Source organism: Nyctereutes procyonoides, unplaced genomic scaffold (genome assembly GCF_905146905.1).
Source record: "Nyctereutes procyonoides isolate TBG_1078 unplaced genomic scaffold, NYPRO_anot_genome, whole genome shotgun sequence".
Taxonomy (NCBI): domain Eukaryota; kingdom Metazoa; phylum Chordata; class Mammalia; order Carnivora; family Canidae; genus Nyctereutes; species Nyctereutes procyonoides.
Genome location: NW_026575051.1, coordinates 15,688,307 through 15,707,880, shown reverse-complemented (window position 1 = coordinate 15,707,880; position 19,574 = coordinate 15,688,307). Strand labels below are relative to the sequence as shown.

Genomic DNA, 19,574 nt, shown 5'->3' with positions numbered 1-19,574 from the left:
ATCTTTGGTGCAAAATGTGGTTTTATTAAAGCACAGAGACAGGAGGAGTGGGGAGGAGCTGCTGCCCCAGGATTGTGAGGAGCAACTGATTATATACTTTGAGATTGGGGAAAATCAAGATTAAGGAAGTTTCAAAAGGATTTTCATATGCTAAAGAAGATTTACAGGATACCAGAGGCCTTGGAATTGTCAACCAAGGTTGTTTTTCCCTCTAGCAAGGCATGAAGACAGTTGGGAGGTTCCTGGAGGAACATTATACTCTGCCTGCCTCAGGTATTTGTCAATGGGCTGCAGGTTATAAGGACATTTAATTTTATCTCCACTTCCTTCTGCTTTTGTTTCCCACATCAATATTAGTAAGAAAATACAAGTTCTATAATCCAAAACTTCACTATCCTGTGCCTGTAAGGCTTAATTTATGCCTAGAGTTTATCAAGGCCAGTACCAAGCATGTGGAGATTTTCAACTAAATTTTTAAATGACTTGCCACATTTGTTTCCCTTTATTACATCATTCTGGTGTCTAATTCCTTTCCTATGATTCAGATCTTCTAGTGGATTTCTAAAAAGCCTAAAGTTGTGTATGTGGCATATTTTCAGCAAGAATACATGGGCCTTGATATCTTGTGGACTCTTGTTTTTTATTTACCAGGACTTCCAGGTGTGAAATCAGAAACCAAAAAAAATTTAACTGTAAGTTTATGCCTAAGGAATCATGCAGTGGATAGATAGCTGGGATTTAGGGAATGACTGTAATCGGTTTTAAAATCCTTCTGGATTGTTTCCATCTCTTTATGCTCTATTAAGATCTGTTCTTCCAAATCAGCTTTTTCCAGATGATTGACTATAATAGAGAGTACTCCCTATGCTGAGACCAGTGCTTTTTGTATTGAGATGCTGTACTCAAAAATTCATTTAATCTTATCTACATCATATTTATCACTGAAAGAAGCATTTGAGAAAAGTACAATAGAAGCTTCCACTTTAAAAAAAATCCGCTCTATAACATACTTTATATAAATCATTTCAAATTCCCCCATAAAATCAGTGATGCAGAAATTATCATCTTAGAGTTCCAGGGGCAAAACAGACTCACAAAGGTTCGGTAAAAGTCATATAGGTCTAGAACTTTTAATGCTTTCATTTTACTATTTACCTTGAGCTTTCCAAATGAAACAAAGTAATAAAATTTCCATCTTACTCTGCAATAAACATGATGTTAATGAAAAATAACCAATAAAGACCAACACAACTGGCAATACTATTCTTTATTTATTTATTTTTTTTTTTTGAGGGAGAAGCATGCTTTTTTACAGCACCTGTAAACAAGTCAGTGAAGTATACTATTTTGAGTTTCCCCACATATATATTATTATTTTTTTGGAATGTTAGAATACTACAACACCAACTGCATTACATAATAGTTACTGAAGGCAAGTCAGGCTAAAACAAGGGTAAAGTTTTATGGCTAAAAATATTCATAGCAGCAACTTTTAAAAGATGATTTTATTAAATCAAGTCATTGCACTTGGTCATTTTATTGCTACAGCAAAACAAGGCCATTACATTTTTAATGTTTTCATTTCTGATTTTAACTGATTGTCTTATTCTCTTCGTACATTTCAAGTTTAAATGCAAGCATAAAATGTTTACCAACAAATCAAGAGAGCACTTGGGTTTTTTTTTTTTTCCTGTGATCACAGTAAGAAGCATAAAAAAGAGAACCCCCATTCTCTTCCTATCTTCAGGCTTAAATTTTGTAAAGAGGTAACAGCTTTATAGTAAGACCAAACCACTAAATCTCAGTGGTCACACACAAGCACACACACAAATACTCCCAATATTGAAATACAAGTAGGAAAATTAGTAATATTATGTGTTTCAAAGAATAGCAAACCTGAAAAATACATTCACTAATAATTTGGCAATGACAGATTCCATGCTGTTCATCTCTAGTCTGTCATTTATACTCACTTATAGAAAAAAAGAAAAAACAATGATTTATCTCCCAGTAAAGGCTATTATCATTATGTACCATTTTGTGATATGAACTTTATGAATAAAAACAAAATTTCCGTATCAAGAGCAAATACCAGTAAATTGCTAGATTGAAGTAATCATTTTTTCCCTTTGAGTTTGGCTTTAAGAACTTTACCTTTTGGTCAAGGACAGAAAATAGAGCCACAAAACTTTAATTTTCCATTCTGAGGAACATACAAAGCAGATACTTTAAATGTATGTCGGCATTCATGACCACCTTCATTTTATGCACTGGTGAGAAAAATGACCAAGAAAAACTTTAAGAACACCCTGAAATCTGCTGGAAACTTCCCTCATCCCATTAACAGGGTGAGGAGGGGTCACTCCAGCCAGAAAGCTAGAGAATGATTTCTAGGATACAATGTTTTTATTTCTAAGGACTTTCATTAAAAGAAAGTAAAACCTAACTTTTTTAGCAAGAAGGAAATCATTCAACAAGTCATTTAAAAATATTAAAACAGGAATTAACAATTTTGTTGAGTAGTGACCTCATCAGAAAAGCCCAGAACTTTAAAGAGTTAAAATGTACACGCTCAATGCACAATCAGGTTTCCCCAAAAGCTCTAATAATGTAAGTTGTGATTTAACATTAAGTAATGACTAGAATTTCTATTATTTTCTACTTCAGTTCTTTTATATGAGACAACATGGTAAATTTTCATTAATACAGATTTCAGTATATAAGATTAAAACTTGAAGGAAAACATTGATTTGGTGGTTTAAAATAACACAAAATGGAAGCATGACAGGTGGCATCTGAAAGTCTTTGCTATAATAAAACTTAAAATCTATTTTTTTTGCAAATGAAAAGTCAATTTTTCTATTTTTAATATAAACCCATATATTTTAAGACATATTATCTATAGATAATAACTTTTAAAACGTTCACCTGTTCATAAGTGACTCTGAAGAAACTAATTCATCCATCTTATGAAAATGTATTTTGAATATGGTCAACTATATTTGGTTTTAAATAAGCTGTACTGTTATGTTTTATGATATACTAACACTCTGATACCTAAATGACAGCCTAAAATATCTCCACCAATTAGTTTGGTCTTTGAAGTAAATTACACATTGTAAAACCTGAGTATTTACATAATAATAATTTGTCAAAGTATGAAATCTCACACCCAAGTTCTGCATGTTCTGAATTTTGTTCTTCTCATATTACCATTATTAAAAATCAGAAAGAGGAACATGAGGAACTCACAAGATCACAAAATGAGTAATATCTGAGCCTGTAAAACAAGCAGTAAAGTACAGCAATAAGGCTGGTGTTTGCATATTATATGTGCTGTAGTTTCTAGGCACAAGTTAAGGGTTAAATTGACATTTTTAGTTTCTCAGACCTAATGAATTTAAAATATAGCTCATATTTTCCCAAATATAGTTAACAATCCAATACATTTTAACTAAATTCCTTTTATGAATCCTATAGTGCAAGCAATATAAAATATTCTAAAAGTCAAAGAAATTGTTTTGATTGTTTCATTAGTTATTACTATATGCTTGGGTGAGTAATCTGGTTTATAGCTAGAGTAAACTCCTATTTCATCACCCAGAGTATAAACAGCACTGCAAACAGGCACAACAGTGTAATCCTGGGTAAGAAGCTAAAAGTAAAAAATATATATATACAAAGTTTATATCCCTTATGTATTATGGGAAAAGTAGTGGCTATAGTTACTATAAAGCTAATTTGTCCCTCTCAAATAGTATATGTTACAGATTATTTGTAAAGATATCACCATATTTATAGTATAGATCTCTTTAAAAATAATACTACAAGTTTCAATAAAAAAACTATTGTGAACTTTCCTTTTTATACAGATTCAGTAGTATCTTCAAGCAAACTAAAAAAAAAAAAGTTTGCAATTCCAGCACATAAGAAATAAGGCCTCTTTTTTTTTCATATTGGCAAAACAAAATATATATATAAAAAAAAAATCCACCCTCTCCCTACTTTTCTATAGATTATAGTTCAAATACTCATATTTCTTTATCAGGACATCAGCATTTGTTATTTTTAAGTAATAAGTCAGTTGAAGTTCATAGTGTTGCTTCTGAATATACAGGGCCATGCCATTTCAAGACGACAGGACTGCTTTTTTCAGCTTCTCGATTTCCACCTATGATACAAAACATAAGTTGACAACAGATAAAATATCTTTAGTCAAGTTTCTTTATTTTATCCTATGTCATTAAGATCCAATCATACTTTGAAGCCTCCAGATTGATTTCCATCCTAAAATCCAACTTCCAAGGGTGTGATCAATATAGGGAAAGTTTAACAGAAGAACACTTCATAATACAAGTTCCTAAATGGCAAGAAACAATGAAAAAACAGCAACTACAATTGTTTCGGCCAGAACAGTGTTAAGTAAACAGGACTGAGAACATACTGTAAGAAAATCAGCCCTTCAAAGAACAAGAGAATCCTTGAAACCAAATTAAGAAATGTACAAGTACCTGTAATTAAACAAGGGGGGGGGGCAGTACAGAACTGTAAAAATAATAATAATGAAGGACCAGTTTAGTTCTATGCTTTATTTACTACTTACATGAAATTGGCAAATCCTTTAGCCTCACTTGGTCTCAATTTCCTCATCTATAAATAGTATGTTCTAGATTAAATTATATTTAAAACCCAGGAATATACCTAAGATCTACTCAATATGTTGGAAATACTTCCACCTTTAGGCAGAAGAATACTTCCACCTTCACTTAACAGAAATTCACAATTTAAGAAACTTAAGAGAACTAGGAAAATTCAATATATCACAATAATTATGGTCATTTAACTGACATATTACAAATCATGATGTTGAAGCACAAGATTAAATGCCATGCCAAGTGTGCCACATTAGCAAGTGGTACACAACTTGCACTGATCAGGTCTAAAGCTCTGAAGCCCAGGTTTCTACTTTTTCCAATTATTTAAGGTTTTGATTACCTCTGACTTTTCACAAATATTTAGGCCTTACCTTCTCCTGACAGTATCATCCCTGTCCCCAACGTTGCATATAAATAATACATGCTATGGCTAAACTTTGACAAATAATTCATTAGTAAATGATAAGCACTTTGCCACAGTCAAAATGTATAATTTCAGTACGTTCACAATCTCCTTAGGGATTCTAACTATTCAAGAATGGTTTGTTAATTCTAGGATCTTTCCTGATATTATTCTTCGGCTAATATGATGATTAGGTAAACATTTTAGTAGCACTGGTTTGAGACAAGTTTTGGTCTTCAGCCCGGATTGAGACAAAATACCTCTAATCTTCAGCATGATGTGCTATTATTATCTCTGTTCCAAAGACATAAACCAACTATACCAATTTCAATGAGTGAGGATGCCAAGAAAATCTGTGTGTGAGGGGGTAGGAAACATTGGTGAAAGGAGGAGTAGGGGACAGAAAGAATAACCCTGCACTCAATCAATAATACTCCTTATAGACTGCTGTCACATAAATTTAGATATCAAGCAAATATTTTTATTGCTAGAATTTCTCATCTAGCATTTTTATGTTCATTGTTCATCTTAGTCTTTTTATCATTCCTCAGTATAATTTAATACTATATGTTACCTTCACAGTTCAAAGTACTACTTTCAATCTTTAATACAATTTCTTTAAATGTATGATCTTAAAACTCTAATGTCTTATTAAGTGTGCTTTTATAAATACAAGGGTCAAACTTTCCCCATTAGGCAAAAATTATAATACAAATTAGTGTGAGGCTAAGTACCTGGATTTTGCTAAAAAACTGAATCAAATGAAATTCTTCAAAAAAGAAGTAATTCATTTGACTCTTCATCATGATTTCTGTGACAAATTAAATCACATATAGAAATTTAACACTGTATTAGTCCCACTTGCTTATATTACTTTATAAATATGAATATGTACATGTAGGAAATATAAGGAATAAAAACCAAGAAACTTTGTTTTTAATTTCTGAATTTCTACTGTGTTACAACGCTGGGAGTTTAAGACATTTTTAACATGTATTCTTTGATTTAACAAAAATTTATTAGCTATCTAATATGTATACAGCACCTTGCTTGGAGCTATGGACAAAGATAAAACAGAGCCATTCCCTGAACAGTCTTAAAGTCTAGAAGATGGGCAAAAATAAGTATGTAACGTCACAGTGGTAAGACAGAAAATTATTTTTCCTTTTCAAAACTAAAGGACATGAATTTGGAAGACAAAATTACTTTTAAATCAGAGGAAGATGAGTACTAACTTACTGAAGGTGACTGTTGAAGGTAAGCTTTGAGAATCTATAGAATTTATGCATGAGATGAAATAAAAGGAAAATTCCAGAAAATAAAGAGCAAAAATCCAGACAAATTAACTGAGAGGGACAACTGAGCATCAGCAAGCAAGAAATGAAAGATAAACTAGGACCAAGACATAAAAGACCTCACATGCTAAGTTGAGAAGTCTGAACTTTGTTCAGTAAGTAACAGAAAGTTCTTGAAAGTACTAAGGAAAGATTAATTTGAGCTAAGAATGAGAGAAACTTAAACAGTTAATTAGAAAATAAAGAGCATGGGAGAAGGACAGAAATACTAGGGAACAAAGAAATAAAGGTGAGGGAGTAAAGCTAACAGGCCTGAAAGTGAAGGGAATTAGACTGGAAGTACCATGTCTATAAGACTTGAAAGGTAATGAAGCAATCAGCAGAAACAGAAAAATCAGAAGAGCAGGAAAGGAAGATGACAGATGTAAAAGACATGCTAGTGGGATCCCTGGGTGGCGCAGCGGTTTGGCGCCTGCCTTTGGCCCAGGGCGCGATCCTGGGGACCCGGGATCGAATCCCACGTCGGGCTCCCGGTGCATGGAGCCTGCTTCTCCCTCTGCCTGTGTCTCTGCCTCTCTCTCTCTCTCTCTCTCTCTCTCTCTCTCTCTCACTGTGTGCCTATCATAAATAAATAAAAAAAAATTAAAAAAAAAAAAAAGACATGCTAGTTCTAAGTTGACAGTGGAACATCCAGGGAAGCCTAGCAGCTGGAAACAGCAGAAACTGGGAAAAGAGGAATCAGATTCAGATGGGAGAGGCACAGAGAGCTAATCAAGATACTTAAGGGCACAGGTAGGAAAAGAGTGAAGAGATGCAGAGAGAAGGGCCAACGGCAGTTCTGAAGGAGCGTTTCAGACAAAAGAATGCAGGATCACATAAACCAGGATAGAAAAAATGGCAATGGATTTAAAAATGTGAAACACTACAGAAACTGCAAAGTCACTGGAGTTGCCTTCAGTAAATGTAACATGTAAGAAGTTAACGACTGAATTAAACATGAAGAATTAGAGACCACAAACGTATACTTTTTTGGGGCTGTTTTGCAATAAATGAGCCTCAAATGAAAAGTGAAAACTACAGTAGATCAAAAGGGCAGCTGGATCTGAAAGGGACTTTGTTTTTTGAAAAAGGAGAAATATTGAATATTTTCATGGGAAAAGGGTAAGTGCCAATAAAGGGGATAGGATATGTCAGATGTTAAGAGTAAAAATGGTAGTTTGGATAATTTACCAAAGACCTTCATATATATTATCACAACTACTAAAGCTAAAAAAAGGCAGTTAAGTGACTCCCTCAAGTTCAAACAGTATAACTTAATCACTGAAAGCAGTTTCTGAAGTCTGGCTGTTTCTGTTAAAGGTCAGCTCCACTGGTGATTTAATCACTCTAAACCCTAGTTTCCTCATCCTTAAAATAGGAACAATAACCCTTACAAGTTGTTATGTGTGTCTACTGAGATAATGTACAGAAGGTGCCAAACCTGACTGACATATAGTTTAGAGCTGAAAGAAACAAGTATAAGTCAGAAGAGGGGCTCAAGGTGGGTTTTGTTGTTGTTGTTTTTAACCAAGTCTCATGTTCTTTCTGTTTCACAATGCTAACAAGAGAAATAGGGTAAGGAATAAAGCAAGGTAAAAACAGGGAGGTGAATGAGATACTTAAATATAGAATGGGAAACAGACTCTGAAAAAAGGCAGGAAACACTTCCTCTGAAATATGCAGAAAATAAGAATACAAATGAAGACCAACGTCAGTGAGGATGGAAAAAAAAGTTAAGGAAGATAAAACAAATGAAATTGCCAGTCATCAGCAGAGAGTGAAGATGATGACATTGTAGTTATAAAGTAAATGTTCAGTAAATGTTCAGATAAAAGAAGTCAACAAATTTACACCCATCCCATTACCACCTCACCTCCACCACTTTTGCCTCCAGACAAAAAATTATAAGAAATAAAAAATAATTAAAAAGAAAAAAGTTTAATTGTGGAAAAAAGAAGTAGCTCAAGAAAGCAATGCTGAGTGCAAAAGATCTAGAACTACCACTCTTACAAGGCCAGGACCATGTTTGTTTTATTTATAAATGTATACCTTTTGCCTCTCATACATTGCCTAAGAGAGGTATGCGCAAAAAATGTTTGCTACATGAATGAATGGAATGTGACAGGGAGTCAACAAGAGATTAATTAAATGGCTACCATGCAGTAGGGAGTGTCCAACTTAAGTAGGAGAGCATAATTTTTAGTGAAGCCAATCACCTAGCTGTGATGGAAAAACACATTTAGTTTACGCTGGCTAAAATCTCAGTGTCAGGAGAAATGAGTTACCTCTAGATTACTTCTCATTGCCTTCTCCTCTTCCAAATCCTTTCGTAGTTTTTCCAGTTCTTTCCTAAAAACAAAGTATTTATTACTGTTAAGTCTCATTTAAACAGTATTATTTGACTGTTAACAGGATCTCTGTTACCTGACATACCAAAATATGGGGAAAATTTTTTAAAGGAAATAGCCATATTGTTTGAGGAAAATTTCAAATTCACTAGTTGGAAAGGTTCAATACAATGGTTAAAAAAACTCAGCAATACCATGGCAATCCTATCAGTGATAAAGACATTTTTAAATGCTCATGATAAAATAAAGAAGTAATAACTGGCCTTTGAAGCAATTTTCCATATTCAATTATCATGCATTTCCCAGGGTAGACACTCTAAAGCCCTAACAATTCAGTAATGTCAAAACATGTCACAGTACAAAGCAAATTTTTTAATAGGATTACCTGGACTTTACATTTCTCTTTATTTTTTTTAATTAAACATTCCATTAAAATTATCAAACCAAAAAAAAAAAACTTTAGCCAACAATCCTTCCTCCTTAACTCATGTTTTCATTTTTCTGTGTTCCAGGCTACCTTTTTCTATAGTCATTTTCCCTCCACAGCTGTAAGTATATATTCCATACTGTGTCTTTTCACAAAGTATTTTAAAATATTTTCACACTGTTAAAATTATCATATCATATTTCTGATAATTGTTGCTCAAATATCCAGGCTTTTAGTTTGGTTAGCTGCTTTTTGAGGGGAGATGGAAAGAATAAAAATTTTATTTAACATCATGAATATACCAGTATATCAAATTTCTAAATCAAAGAGTAGGGACATTTTCAGCCTTTTGACATATGCTAGGAAAATACTCTTCAAGAGTATTATAGAAGTAATAGCTTGAAAAACACATGAAAATGCTTAGGAAGAAAAAATATATGAGAAAGAAAGGAACTTTGTGGTTTTACTGATTATAAAACTGTTTATATTGAGAATAGATTTTCTACTGTTTTCTACTGTTTCTACTGTTTCAACTGACTATAATTTAGATATTTCACTCGAATTTATCTAGTTTATTTTGGGATATGATAGAAAATCTGCTAGAATATTAGCTTTGTATTTCCAAAATGTTACCACTAAATAATGCTTCCTTTTTAAAATTATTCTACTATTCTGAATTTATTATACATAAATGAGGATCTATTCTTTTTGTTTAATTACTCATGAGAGACACAGAGAGGCAGAGACACAGGCAGAGGGAGAAGCAGGTTCCTGTGGGGAGCCGATGCGGAACTTGATCCCAGGACCCCAGGATCACAACTCAAGCTGAAGGCAGATGCTCAACCACCCAGGCGTCCCCAATGAGGATCTACTCCTAAAATATTTGTCCTGCTGTTTATCTATACTCACATTTTTATTGTTTTAAAAACACACTTAATATAAAATTTTTATGAAACACTGTTTTCCTTTTACAGGAACAAATCAAACTATGTATCTTGTTCTACAGATTACTAATATATTTTCCTGTCAATCTTTCTGTGTCAGTATCCTTCATTTTTTTTAATGAATTGTTCCAAACATTTTAGATTTTAATACTGAATGCATAAAGACTATTTATGTATTTGTAAGCTATAAAGATATAATTTTAAAAAAAAGCTAAGAACTCCAAGTCAGCTCAAGAAATATTACTAGTACCTCTGATAGCCAGAGTGACCCTCAATCTTATTTTCCTCCTCTCCTTCATAGGAAAAGTTTTATAGTCTATTTCATTTCCTTTCCTACCACATATACAAATATATCTTGAAACAACACATACTTTGATTTTATATGCTTTTCAAACTTCATGTAAATGAAATGATACTGAATGCATATCTGACTTGCTTTCTCCACCTTCAATGTTTTTCAGATGAATTCATGTTGAGACATGTAGCCACAATCCATTTATTTTTTTTATTGCTGTTCACAGTATAGTATTTCATTGTATCAACATACCAATGTGTTTATCCATTCTCCTATGATATTTTGCAGATTAAAAAAACTGCCATCTATTTCATTTTCCCAGAGGAAATAAGACTGAAAACACTCTTTGGAAAGACTTCTAAAATATCTGATATATGTTTTAAAATATAAATAAATCATAAATACTTTATTCATCCTATACCTAATTTAAGAACACCTACAGGTAATTTGTAAATGTAATTTATCAGTTTATTAAAAATAGCAGACTTGGTATCAAAAATATAAAACGTCAAAATCAATGAATTTGGAAAGTTCTCTAACTCATACATGGGTGGTGTTCAATAAATACTAGATGAATGAACTTCCAGTTTTTAATGTATATATTGTAGAATCTGTGAAAAAAAAAACTCTGCAGGACTCAGATAAATTGAAGGAATCAAGACAAGACCCAAAATGTATCAAATTACAAACACACAATCTCTCTGTATATTTATTTTGTGTGTATATAAATATGTTTTAGGTAGTCACTGAAGATAAATTTTTTGGTTTTACCTAAGATAGATTTGTAGAAGTGCTCTTCAACTACAAGTATATAATATTTTTAATCTCAGTATCGATTTAAAAAAAAAAGATGTACTTATTTATTTGAAGGAGTAAGACAGTGAGCAGGTGGGGCAGAAGGAGAGAATTTCAAGCAGACTCCCCAAACAGAGCCCAGTGTGGGCTTGATTCCATTACCTGTGAGATCATGACCTGAGCCAAAACCTAGAGTCAGACATCTTACCGACTGAGCTATCCAGGTGCCCCTCAATAGTATTAATAAACACCCTCCCCCCCCAAAAAAGAAAGAAATGATAAATTCAACTCAGAGGTATAATGGTTTCTGGCAATGATTTTTATACCAGATTCCATATACCATCAAATACTTTTAGAGGCTACAGGGGAAGCTGAGAAAAAGGAAGAACACTTGAACCCTCATCCTCAGATCAGCTGATCTTTGACCCGTTTTACTTATGGGGACTTCGCAGAATTATGTTTAAATGTTAACAAGTTCTATTATTACTTTATATTTTTAAAGTGTTAACATGTTTTAAAATTAAAATAACAGTTCTAGAAAATATCTCTACCCCAACATGAAATATGGATTTCAATTCTAGCCTCTGCCTTTTAAGAACTGTATGATCTTAGATTTACCTCTCTGAACCTTTATCTACTTCTTCAGCTAAAAGAAGAGAGGGGCGGGCCCTATTGTAGGTCAGTGACCTTTTACATTTTATTTTGCTCTAAAAAGCCACTTTCATTTAGGATCTCACCATAGACCATTACCGAAGTTTCAGAATTAAGAGAATGACTTTAAAAATCACCTATTCCTAAACCACTGGTTTTATTTATATATCAATCTCAACCCTAATAGACAGTGATCCATCTGGTTCCTCTGAAAAGTAAATACACATATAGATATACTCCAGATCCAAAATACAGTAACTTTTCCTAATATTTTTGCCTAATTAACCCATTTGACCAGATTTCTATCCTTAAATTTTATATATATATTTAATAAATTATATATTTATATAATTTCTATAATAAGCCTAGGAGAACAAGTTTTCTAATTCAAGTTTTTTTGCAGAGAGAAGAGAAGCACTATTATTGAAAATTTCTTTGAAAGCATACTTCCTTATACCAGAAATTTGTTAGTTTACATCTCTACTTGATAGAATTTGAAAGAATTCTTTACATATGTGTTAAGTAGTTTTCAACGAAGAAAACAAGGACTACTTACCCATGATCCTTTTTCAGTGCTTCTACAATGCACAGCAATTCAATAATCTGAGCTCTAAGTTCATCCAAAGGGTTTTTTTTCCCATCATCTGATTCTACTTTAGCTTTGATTTCTAATGGAGTTAAAAAAGCAGCTGTATTTGGTTTTGAAGCACTTGAAGGTGTTGAAAGGTACAGAGATGGCTAAAAATAAAATAGAAAATGTCCTTGTTTTATTTGTATTTATATTTATGTTTAGGTACCAAAAAAAATTATAGCAAGGAGGTAAGTAATACTTCAAGATAAATGGTAACTTTGAAAATGGAAAAAGCAGTGTGATATTCACAACTGGTGAAAACACCAAGGAACCAAAGAATAAACCTGAAATCACTAGGAGTTTATGTGAGAAATGTCAAAGGACTTATTAAAAAGTGAAAAAGAAAAGAAAAACCTATTAGATTTATCTTATGAATGGTTTGCCGAGCGGAGCACCTATAGGCAAGAATATATCAGCATTTTTTTAAAAAGATTTTATTTATGAGAGAGAGAGAGAGAGAGAGAGAGAGAGAGAGAGAAAGGCAGAGACATAGGCAGAGGGAGAAGCAGGCTTCATGCAGGGAGCCTGATGTGGGACTCGATCCCAGGACTCCAGGACCACGCACCACGCCCCGGGCTGAAGGCAGGCACTAAACCACTGAGCCACCCAGGGATCCCCTATATCAGCATTTTTTAGGTGTTGCTTTGTTCCTACACATTAAATAGTCATAGAATATCCAAAGAGTTTCACATAAAAGTAATCATGAAGAATTTAGTAAGTCCATGGAAGAGGCACTAAAATGAATCCATGGCCTGATGCCCTTTTTACTATTTCACTAAAATAACACGAAGTAAAATCTCAAATGACTGTTGACAAGTTGAGAGAATCAGATTAAATGCATCTGATAAACTGGAATAGTAACCAAATGCCCTTGGAATGAATTTGAGGAGGAAACATGAATTTCTTAAATATAAGGTACGTATAGGCTGCGATAATACCATCTTAAGTAAAAACAGCAAGAGTTTAGAAGTCTTAACCCCATGCAACAAATGGAAGACTCCACGTATACCGCCACTCATTTCAGTATATATTCAGTGGTCACTGTGGTGCCTAACACCAAGCTAGGTTAGGAGTAAACAAATGATGGCTTCTGGCCTAGAGAGTGTATGTTTAATGGGAAAATGAACAAGATGAATAGATCTATCCCTGCTTTAAAAAATATGAGATGTGTAACCCTTTTATTACTCATTTAAAGTAAACTCTTGTAAAAAATGAACTACAGAGGACAGTGTAACTTTAGTAACTCAAAAATTTAGTAAATGAAAAACTGCAGGAATTTTTTAATTTCTTAGCAGAAGAAAAAAATTTTATTTTTATTTTATTTATTTATTTATTTATGATAGTCACACAGAGAGAGAGAAAGAGGCAGAGACACAGGCAGAGGGAGAAGCAGGCTCCATGCACTGGGAGCGCGATGTGGGATTCGATCCCGGGTCTCCAGGATTGCGCCCTGGGCCAAAGGCAGGCACCAAACCGCTGTGCCACCCAGGGATCCCAAGAAATAATTTTTAAAAGATGCTTTAAAAATTTCAGTTTCGGTGTTCACAAAGAATTCTACAAATTATACACATCTTAGGCCATAATATCCCTCACCTTTGGAGAGTAGCTTGAATCCTTTTTAAATTCAGATGGCTTTAAGTTGGCACTATCTTCTTCTTTTGGTAACTTCAAGGTTTTTTCTGGGCTTTGGGTTGGCTTAACGATTTTTTTTAAAAACCAAGAAACAGAAAATACCAAAGAAGGAAAAGGCAATAAACATTTGGATAATAAACTGACTTTTATCACTGTTTTCAGTAGCTACTGTTCTAGATATTCCATTATTGTTAACAGGATATTACCCAATTTCAAGCTAAATAACACACTTGCATATCTTGAAGGTAAAAATAGCCTGCCTCTCTCATAGCAACAAAAATTTCTCTACTTCGGTAATTTAAAAGTACTGTAGCAGTTAAGAGCTAATATATTAATAATAAAGTACTACCAGCATTCCAGGCAAGGTATAGAAAGCACACAAAGAAGCTACACATTTAGATACACATTCCCCACAATTTCAGAGGAAAAGAATGTTCTTGTTCTTTCCTAAGGTGAATATGTACCACTCAATTCTAACTATTGTTCTTAGCTGGGTAGATTACAAGATACCCTGACCCCTTTTGACCCTGTGCTATGTGCTGATGGTCTCAGAACAGCTCTTTATTCTTGATTCTGTAACTTTCCATTGCAACCCTCTCTGAAATGAACATGACCCCACAGTTCTCTAAATGTAACCAACTATTTGCCACTTAAGTCTAATAGCTATTTTCCTGATTTTTAAACTTTGGTGGAGGCTATAAATTCTCCATCACACTCATCTTTAGAAGGATTCTGGATCTGCTAAATTCTTTGTGTTTTACAAACAGGAAGTTGTACTCACAGAATGTCCACCATTGAAGCGTCCAGGCAACCTTCTTCCAGGCATCTTCGGTCTGTTTGCAGTAAGATGTAGCAAGTTTTCTGAGGAAGCTATGTCATCAAAATTTACAATATCTGGAGAACAGAATTAAACATATCTCCTAAGCGATAACTGTATATTTTAAAAGATAAAAAAAAAAGTTTCTGGATGTCTAACAAATTATACACATTGAAAAGAATACCACTTAGGACTCACAAGTTAACCTGTGCTTTTCATATGCATTTGGAAAACAACACCCTTAAAAACAAACATCCTCTTTACCTGATACATTTTATAGCATAAGACTTTACTAAACAATAGAAAGTTCATGTTTCCAATAGAGAAACCTCAACAAAAGTTCTCATTGAAAGCTACAAATCTGAACCGGAAATTACAGTATCATAAAAAAGTTGTCATCTGAAGTTCTTGCTTGTAAAAAGAGATGACCTACTTCAACTCATAAGTAATGACAATATATCAGAAAACTAACACATAAAATATTTTAAATTTCAAGTAGTATCCTAATATTCAAATTTAAGGACTCAACTGTACCTGATACTTTCCAATGATAATTTAATGGATCTTTTATATATTTATGTATGTATATACATAGTATTTTGTAGATGGGACTCAAATTGTTCATAGTTCACTGAACTTTTGCTTAGACATCAGCATGTATAGGAACTATGAGACAGTTCTAAATCGAAGGCAAATAGGATATCAAAAAAAAATGCTACAAAGATCATTTACTTGTTTTCCCACCATCAAAGGCTGGTTGACCTTCGATCCAGTAACTTGGCTTAAAGAAAAATCTATGTAATTAGTATCTCTGAAACAACGGCATATAATACCTTCCCTTTTTCTAGATGATCCAGAAAACCTTGTTGAAAGAGGCAATCCTTAATTTTGAAGCCTAGAAATATCTAAGTGATACAAGAATCCTAAGGATAACTCCAGACACTTCACTGTCAATACAATCTTCCTTTAGCCCAGAATCCAAACTACAGATATTAAACACAGCTGAGATACTCTGTAAGGCAGCAGATATCTTTGGTTTAGTCTTTCAGGTACAGGATTAATTCTGTACAATCCCACTGCCTAGATGTTTATAAAGCTTTCTGTCAAATACTTAGATATACAAACTCAGTGATCTGTTATTTATTTAAAAACATCTAAAGATAATTATTATTATTACTGCCCTCAAAGCTTATTCATCAATTTTCACATTCAAAGTAATCAATTTAGAAAAAAACGTCAGGGGTAAAAGGACACAACGGTAAGGCATAGGAAAAAGTATCAGTGTTTGGCTTTGTGTTTTATAACAAATTCAAGTATTTGTTGTCCTCTGTTAATTCTTTTCCATCCTCCCATTCTGGAATTACTTTGTGTGATCTATCTTTATCTAGTATCTACTCACCAGGTTAACACATCACAACAGGCAATCAATCAAATGTGCTCAGCCTAATTTTGGTTGAGTCTTTTGATAATTGTTTATAAATAATTATATAACAAATAATAGAAAGAGACACAGTGGCTTTAATGGAAAATGCATTATATAATGTGAAAGGTCTTGAGTTTAAATATATTTTAAATATTTCATTTTATTTGCAAATTTCATAAAGAAAATCAGTATTTCGAAAGATGTTAAAATATGCTGTAATTGGAAGGGTTGAAAATTGCTTTTAACATTGATAAATGTGTACTGACAACCTATAAAAAAAAAACCTTGAAAAGTATAATCCAATAATTTTGGCCTGTGAAGATTATTTTCAAATGCATATTTAAGCAACATGCAGAAAGAAAAAGAAACAAAAACATAGGAAGGGATGAAGATAAATGAAATTGAAAGGATAAATAAATGGTAGATTTATAAATTATATATCATGCTCATGTAAAATGCCTTCCATATGTCCAGTTTTGGGCTACAACACCAAGACAAATAATTTTACTATTCTAAAACTCTCTCAGGTCCTCCATTTAAGGCATTAGGTTAGTAAAATAAAACAGTGCACATTTTGGACTCATGATATATTTGAACACATTTAAAATTTACCTAAGAGTGTTAACAGTGGATTTATACTGTACACATGGCATGAAAGGCATGACAATCACTTAACTCTCACAGTTACATTGCCACTCTGTCAGCCATTTTGATTTCTATACATTACCTAAGAAGACATGGAATTTTAAAAAGTCCAAATGAAATCTCAAATTTTGGGAGAAAATACACTTTAATGGTTTTCAATTTAATTTTTTTATCAAAATATCAAACTAATCAGGAAATTTTTCTCAACATAAATTTCATTTTATTTTCAAATGGAAAACCAAAAGGGTTAGAATAGACAAACATGTACAATTTTAGTACAATTACAAAGAAAAATCAATGTGCACCACCTATTTATATGGAATATACTGTTTTGATGTCTTTTAAAAATTGTCATCTTACCAAAATGGTGAAAGGTAGGATAATTTCCTGACACGTAAGAAGGGAAACATGGCAAACAGGCTAGGAAACAAAATCTGGAAAGAAAAGTCAAGGATAGGAATGTCTAGAAAAAAGACTAAATCAAAAAAAATTATTTTACAAAGCAGGAAAAAGGAACAGTTGTAGAATGAATAGAACCATTTCAATGTTTAGCATATACCTAGTGCAGTTTATCTAAACTTACATAGATGTGTATTAGATTTTAGATTTATGCTTTTGTCTTTAAAAAGAAAAAACAATTAGTATTAATTTCAATATACCATAAGTAGAAAAAAGCCTTTTTAAAATTACTAAACAGCAAGACAGCTTCAAAAGAATGTTTTAGTTAAAAAATTAGGTTATACTAATAAATATAACAACTCATTAATATAGTTATAACTAAAATTAAACTACCTTTCATCAAGTTTTAGTCTTCAGCATATGAAACTAATTACAACAAAAGAGGTAATTTTAATTATATGATATAATAAAAGAAAAACATGGCATAATATTTTAAGTAACTCACTATAAAAATACAACTTATACAACATTTAAAATCACATAATCCATAAATGAACCTTCAATTATGCCTTATATGATGCTCTATAAATAATTTTAATCTCTGCCCTTATTCTCCAGGTAAATTTCTACATTTTGGGGTGTGTTTTGTTTTGTTTTTGTATCCTCGTTTAGATATAGACTCATTTTTTATAGTGTCTACCACTCAACAGGTAAGCATCTTATTAGAAAAACTCTACCTAAAATTATTTCTGGATGAAATAAATGAATAAATATTGAGAAAATAATTCAAACAAAACTGATCAACTATCAAACAAAACAAAGAATGTTTCACTATTTAACAATGTTTTGGGATCAAATAATATATATGTCTAAAATTTCCTTTTAACCCCAAAATAATTTAGCACAGAAAAACAAGCAAAAGGATAAAATACTACACTATAAGAATATTTCATCAGCTGTGCTTTCTCAATGTAATAGGTATGTTACTACTAAATTTTCTATCTTTTAAGACTAATGTTTAAACCAATTTTATGTCCCAAAGAACTTACTATTTTAGAAATATTTTCACCATGTGAACTTTACAGTTAACCAGTCATGGCAGTGAGATTATCCTAAACCAATTTTTGATGAAGTGTTTGAAAAAGAGGGGGAAAAAAATTAAAATATGATTCTAACAACTATGCAATTTATAGTATTATCTTGTATTTAAGAATATATACTAAGAGACATTTATTTTCAAAATAGCTTATTAATGGCTTTATATACAGGATAATCATATCTGAGAGTAGTGTCAGGAATTTATATTCTTTATGGGTAAGAACAGAAACAGAATGAGATGGGATTAACAACAGAGGAAAGGAAAAGAAGGGAAATAACACTTTATAACATCTTCCTATCAAGTATTCTAGTGGGTATTATAGACATATCGGATCATTCAATTGTTATTTAACTGAGAAAACAGATTAAGAAACAAGACAATGATAAGTGAGCTATTAGCTCACTTATAATTATTACTTATAATAACTATCATTATTAAATTAATTTAAAACCCATGTTTTTAATAGTAAATAGCAAAAGTCAGGGTGCTTACTACTATTCTCATCACCTAAAATTACTATTTTATGTAATGAGACTCTAAGAAGATTTTCATGTACATTTTAAACTTTCTGAACATGTTAAAGGGCTAGTTTCATACGCTATTTTAGAAATTGGAAACCTCAAACTGTGTCAAAAGTATAAATTAAAATATGCTTTAACCTAATGCCAAATTTGAGGCTGTATCTTTGGCAGAACAGTGTTGTTTTTAAGGTGTCAATATCTAAAAAAAAAAAAAAAGAGTTTAAACATTTTTATATTACAAATCCTAAAAACATTTCAATAAAAACTTGAAATGAGTAATAGCCTGAGTTGAGGATCAGAATAGGAGCTAAATGCTATCAGTAGTCAGGCCTTTTGTCTTAGCATACCACTTGTGCTTAAAATAGTAATGGGATATAACACTTGCTCAGCAAATATTTCTAATAGAAACACAATTTCCAAAACTTACAAACATATTTTATTGCACTTTGCAGATAACTATTTTTTTACAAGCTGAAGGTCGATGGCAACCCTGCGCTGATCAAGTCTAACAATGCCATTTTTCCAATAGCATTATGTACCTCTGAGTCACATTTT

At 32.4% G+C, this 19,574-nt stretch overlaps 1 protein-coding gene across 2 annotated transcripts in view; it reads right to left on the bottom strand.

Moving 5' to 3' along the window:
* Positions 1-1,248: 1,248 nt before the first annotated feature.
* Positions 1,249-19,574, bottom strand: part of CD2AP (CD2 associated protein) — a 141,071-nt gene continuing 122,745 nt past the window's right edge. Inside the window, exons 14-18 of one of the 2 annotated variants that reach the window (XM_055330370.1) lie at positions 14,897-15,009; positions 14,077-14,178; positions 12,409-12,590; positions 8,678-8,741; positions 1,249-4,171 (exon numbers count right to left, since the gene is read on the bottom strand). In XM_055330370.1, the coding sequence (XP_055186345.1) occupies positions 4,130-4,171; positions 8,678-8,741; positions 12,409-12,590; positions 14,077-14,178; positions 14,897-15,009 (503 nt within the window). In that variant the 3' untranslated portion in view covers positions 1,249-4,129. The remainder of the gene's footprint in view (positions 4,172-8,677; positions 8,742-12,408; positions 12,591-14,076; positions 14,179-14,896; positions 15,010-19,574) is intronic. The other variant, XM_055330371.1, reaches the window with a different exon arrangement.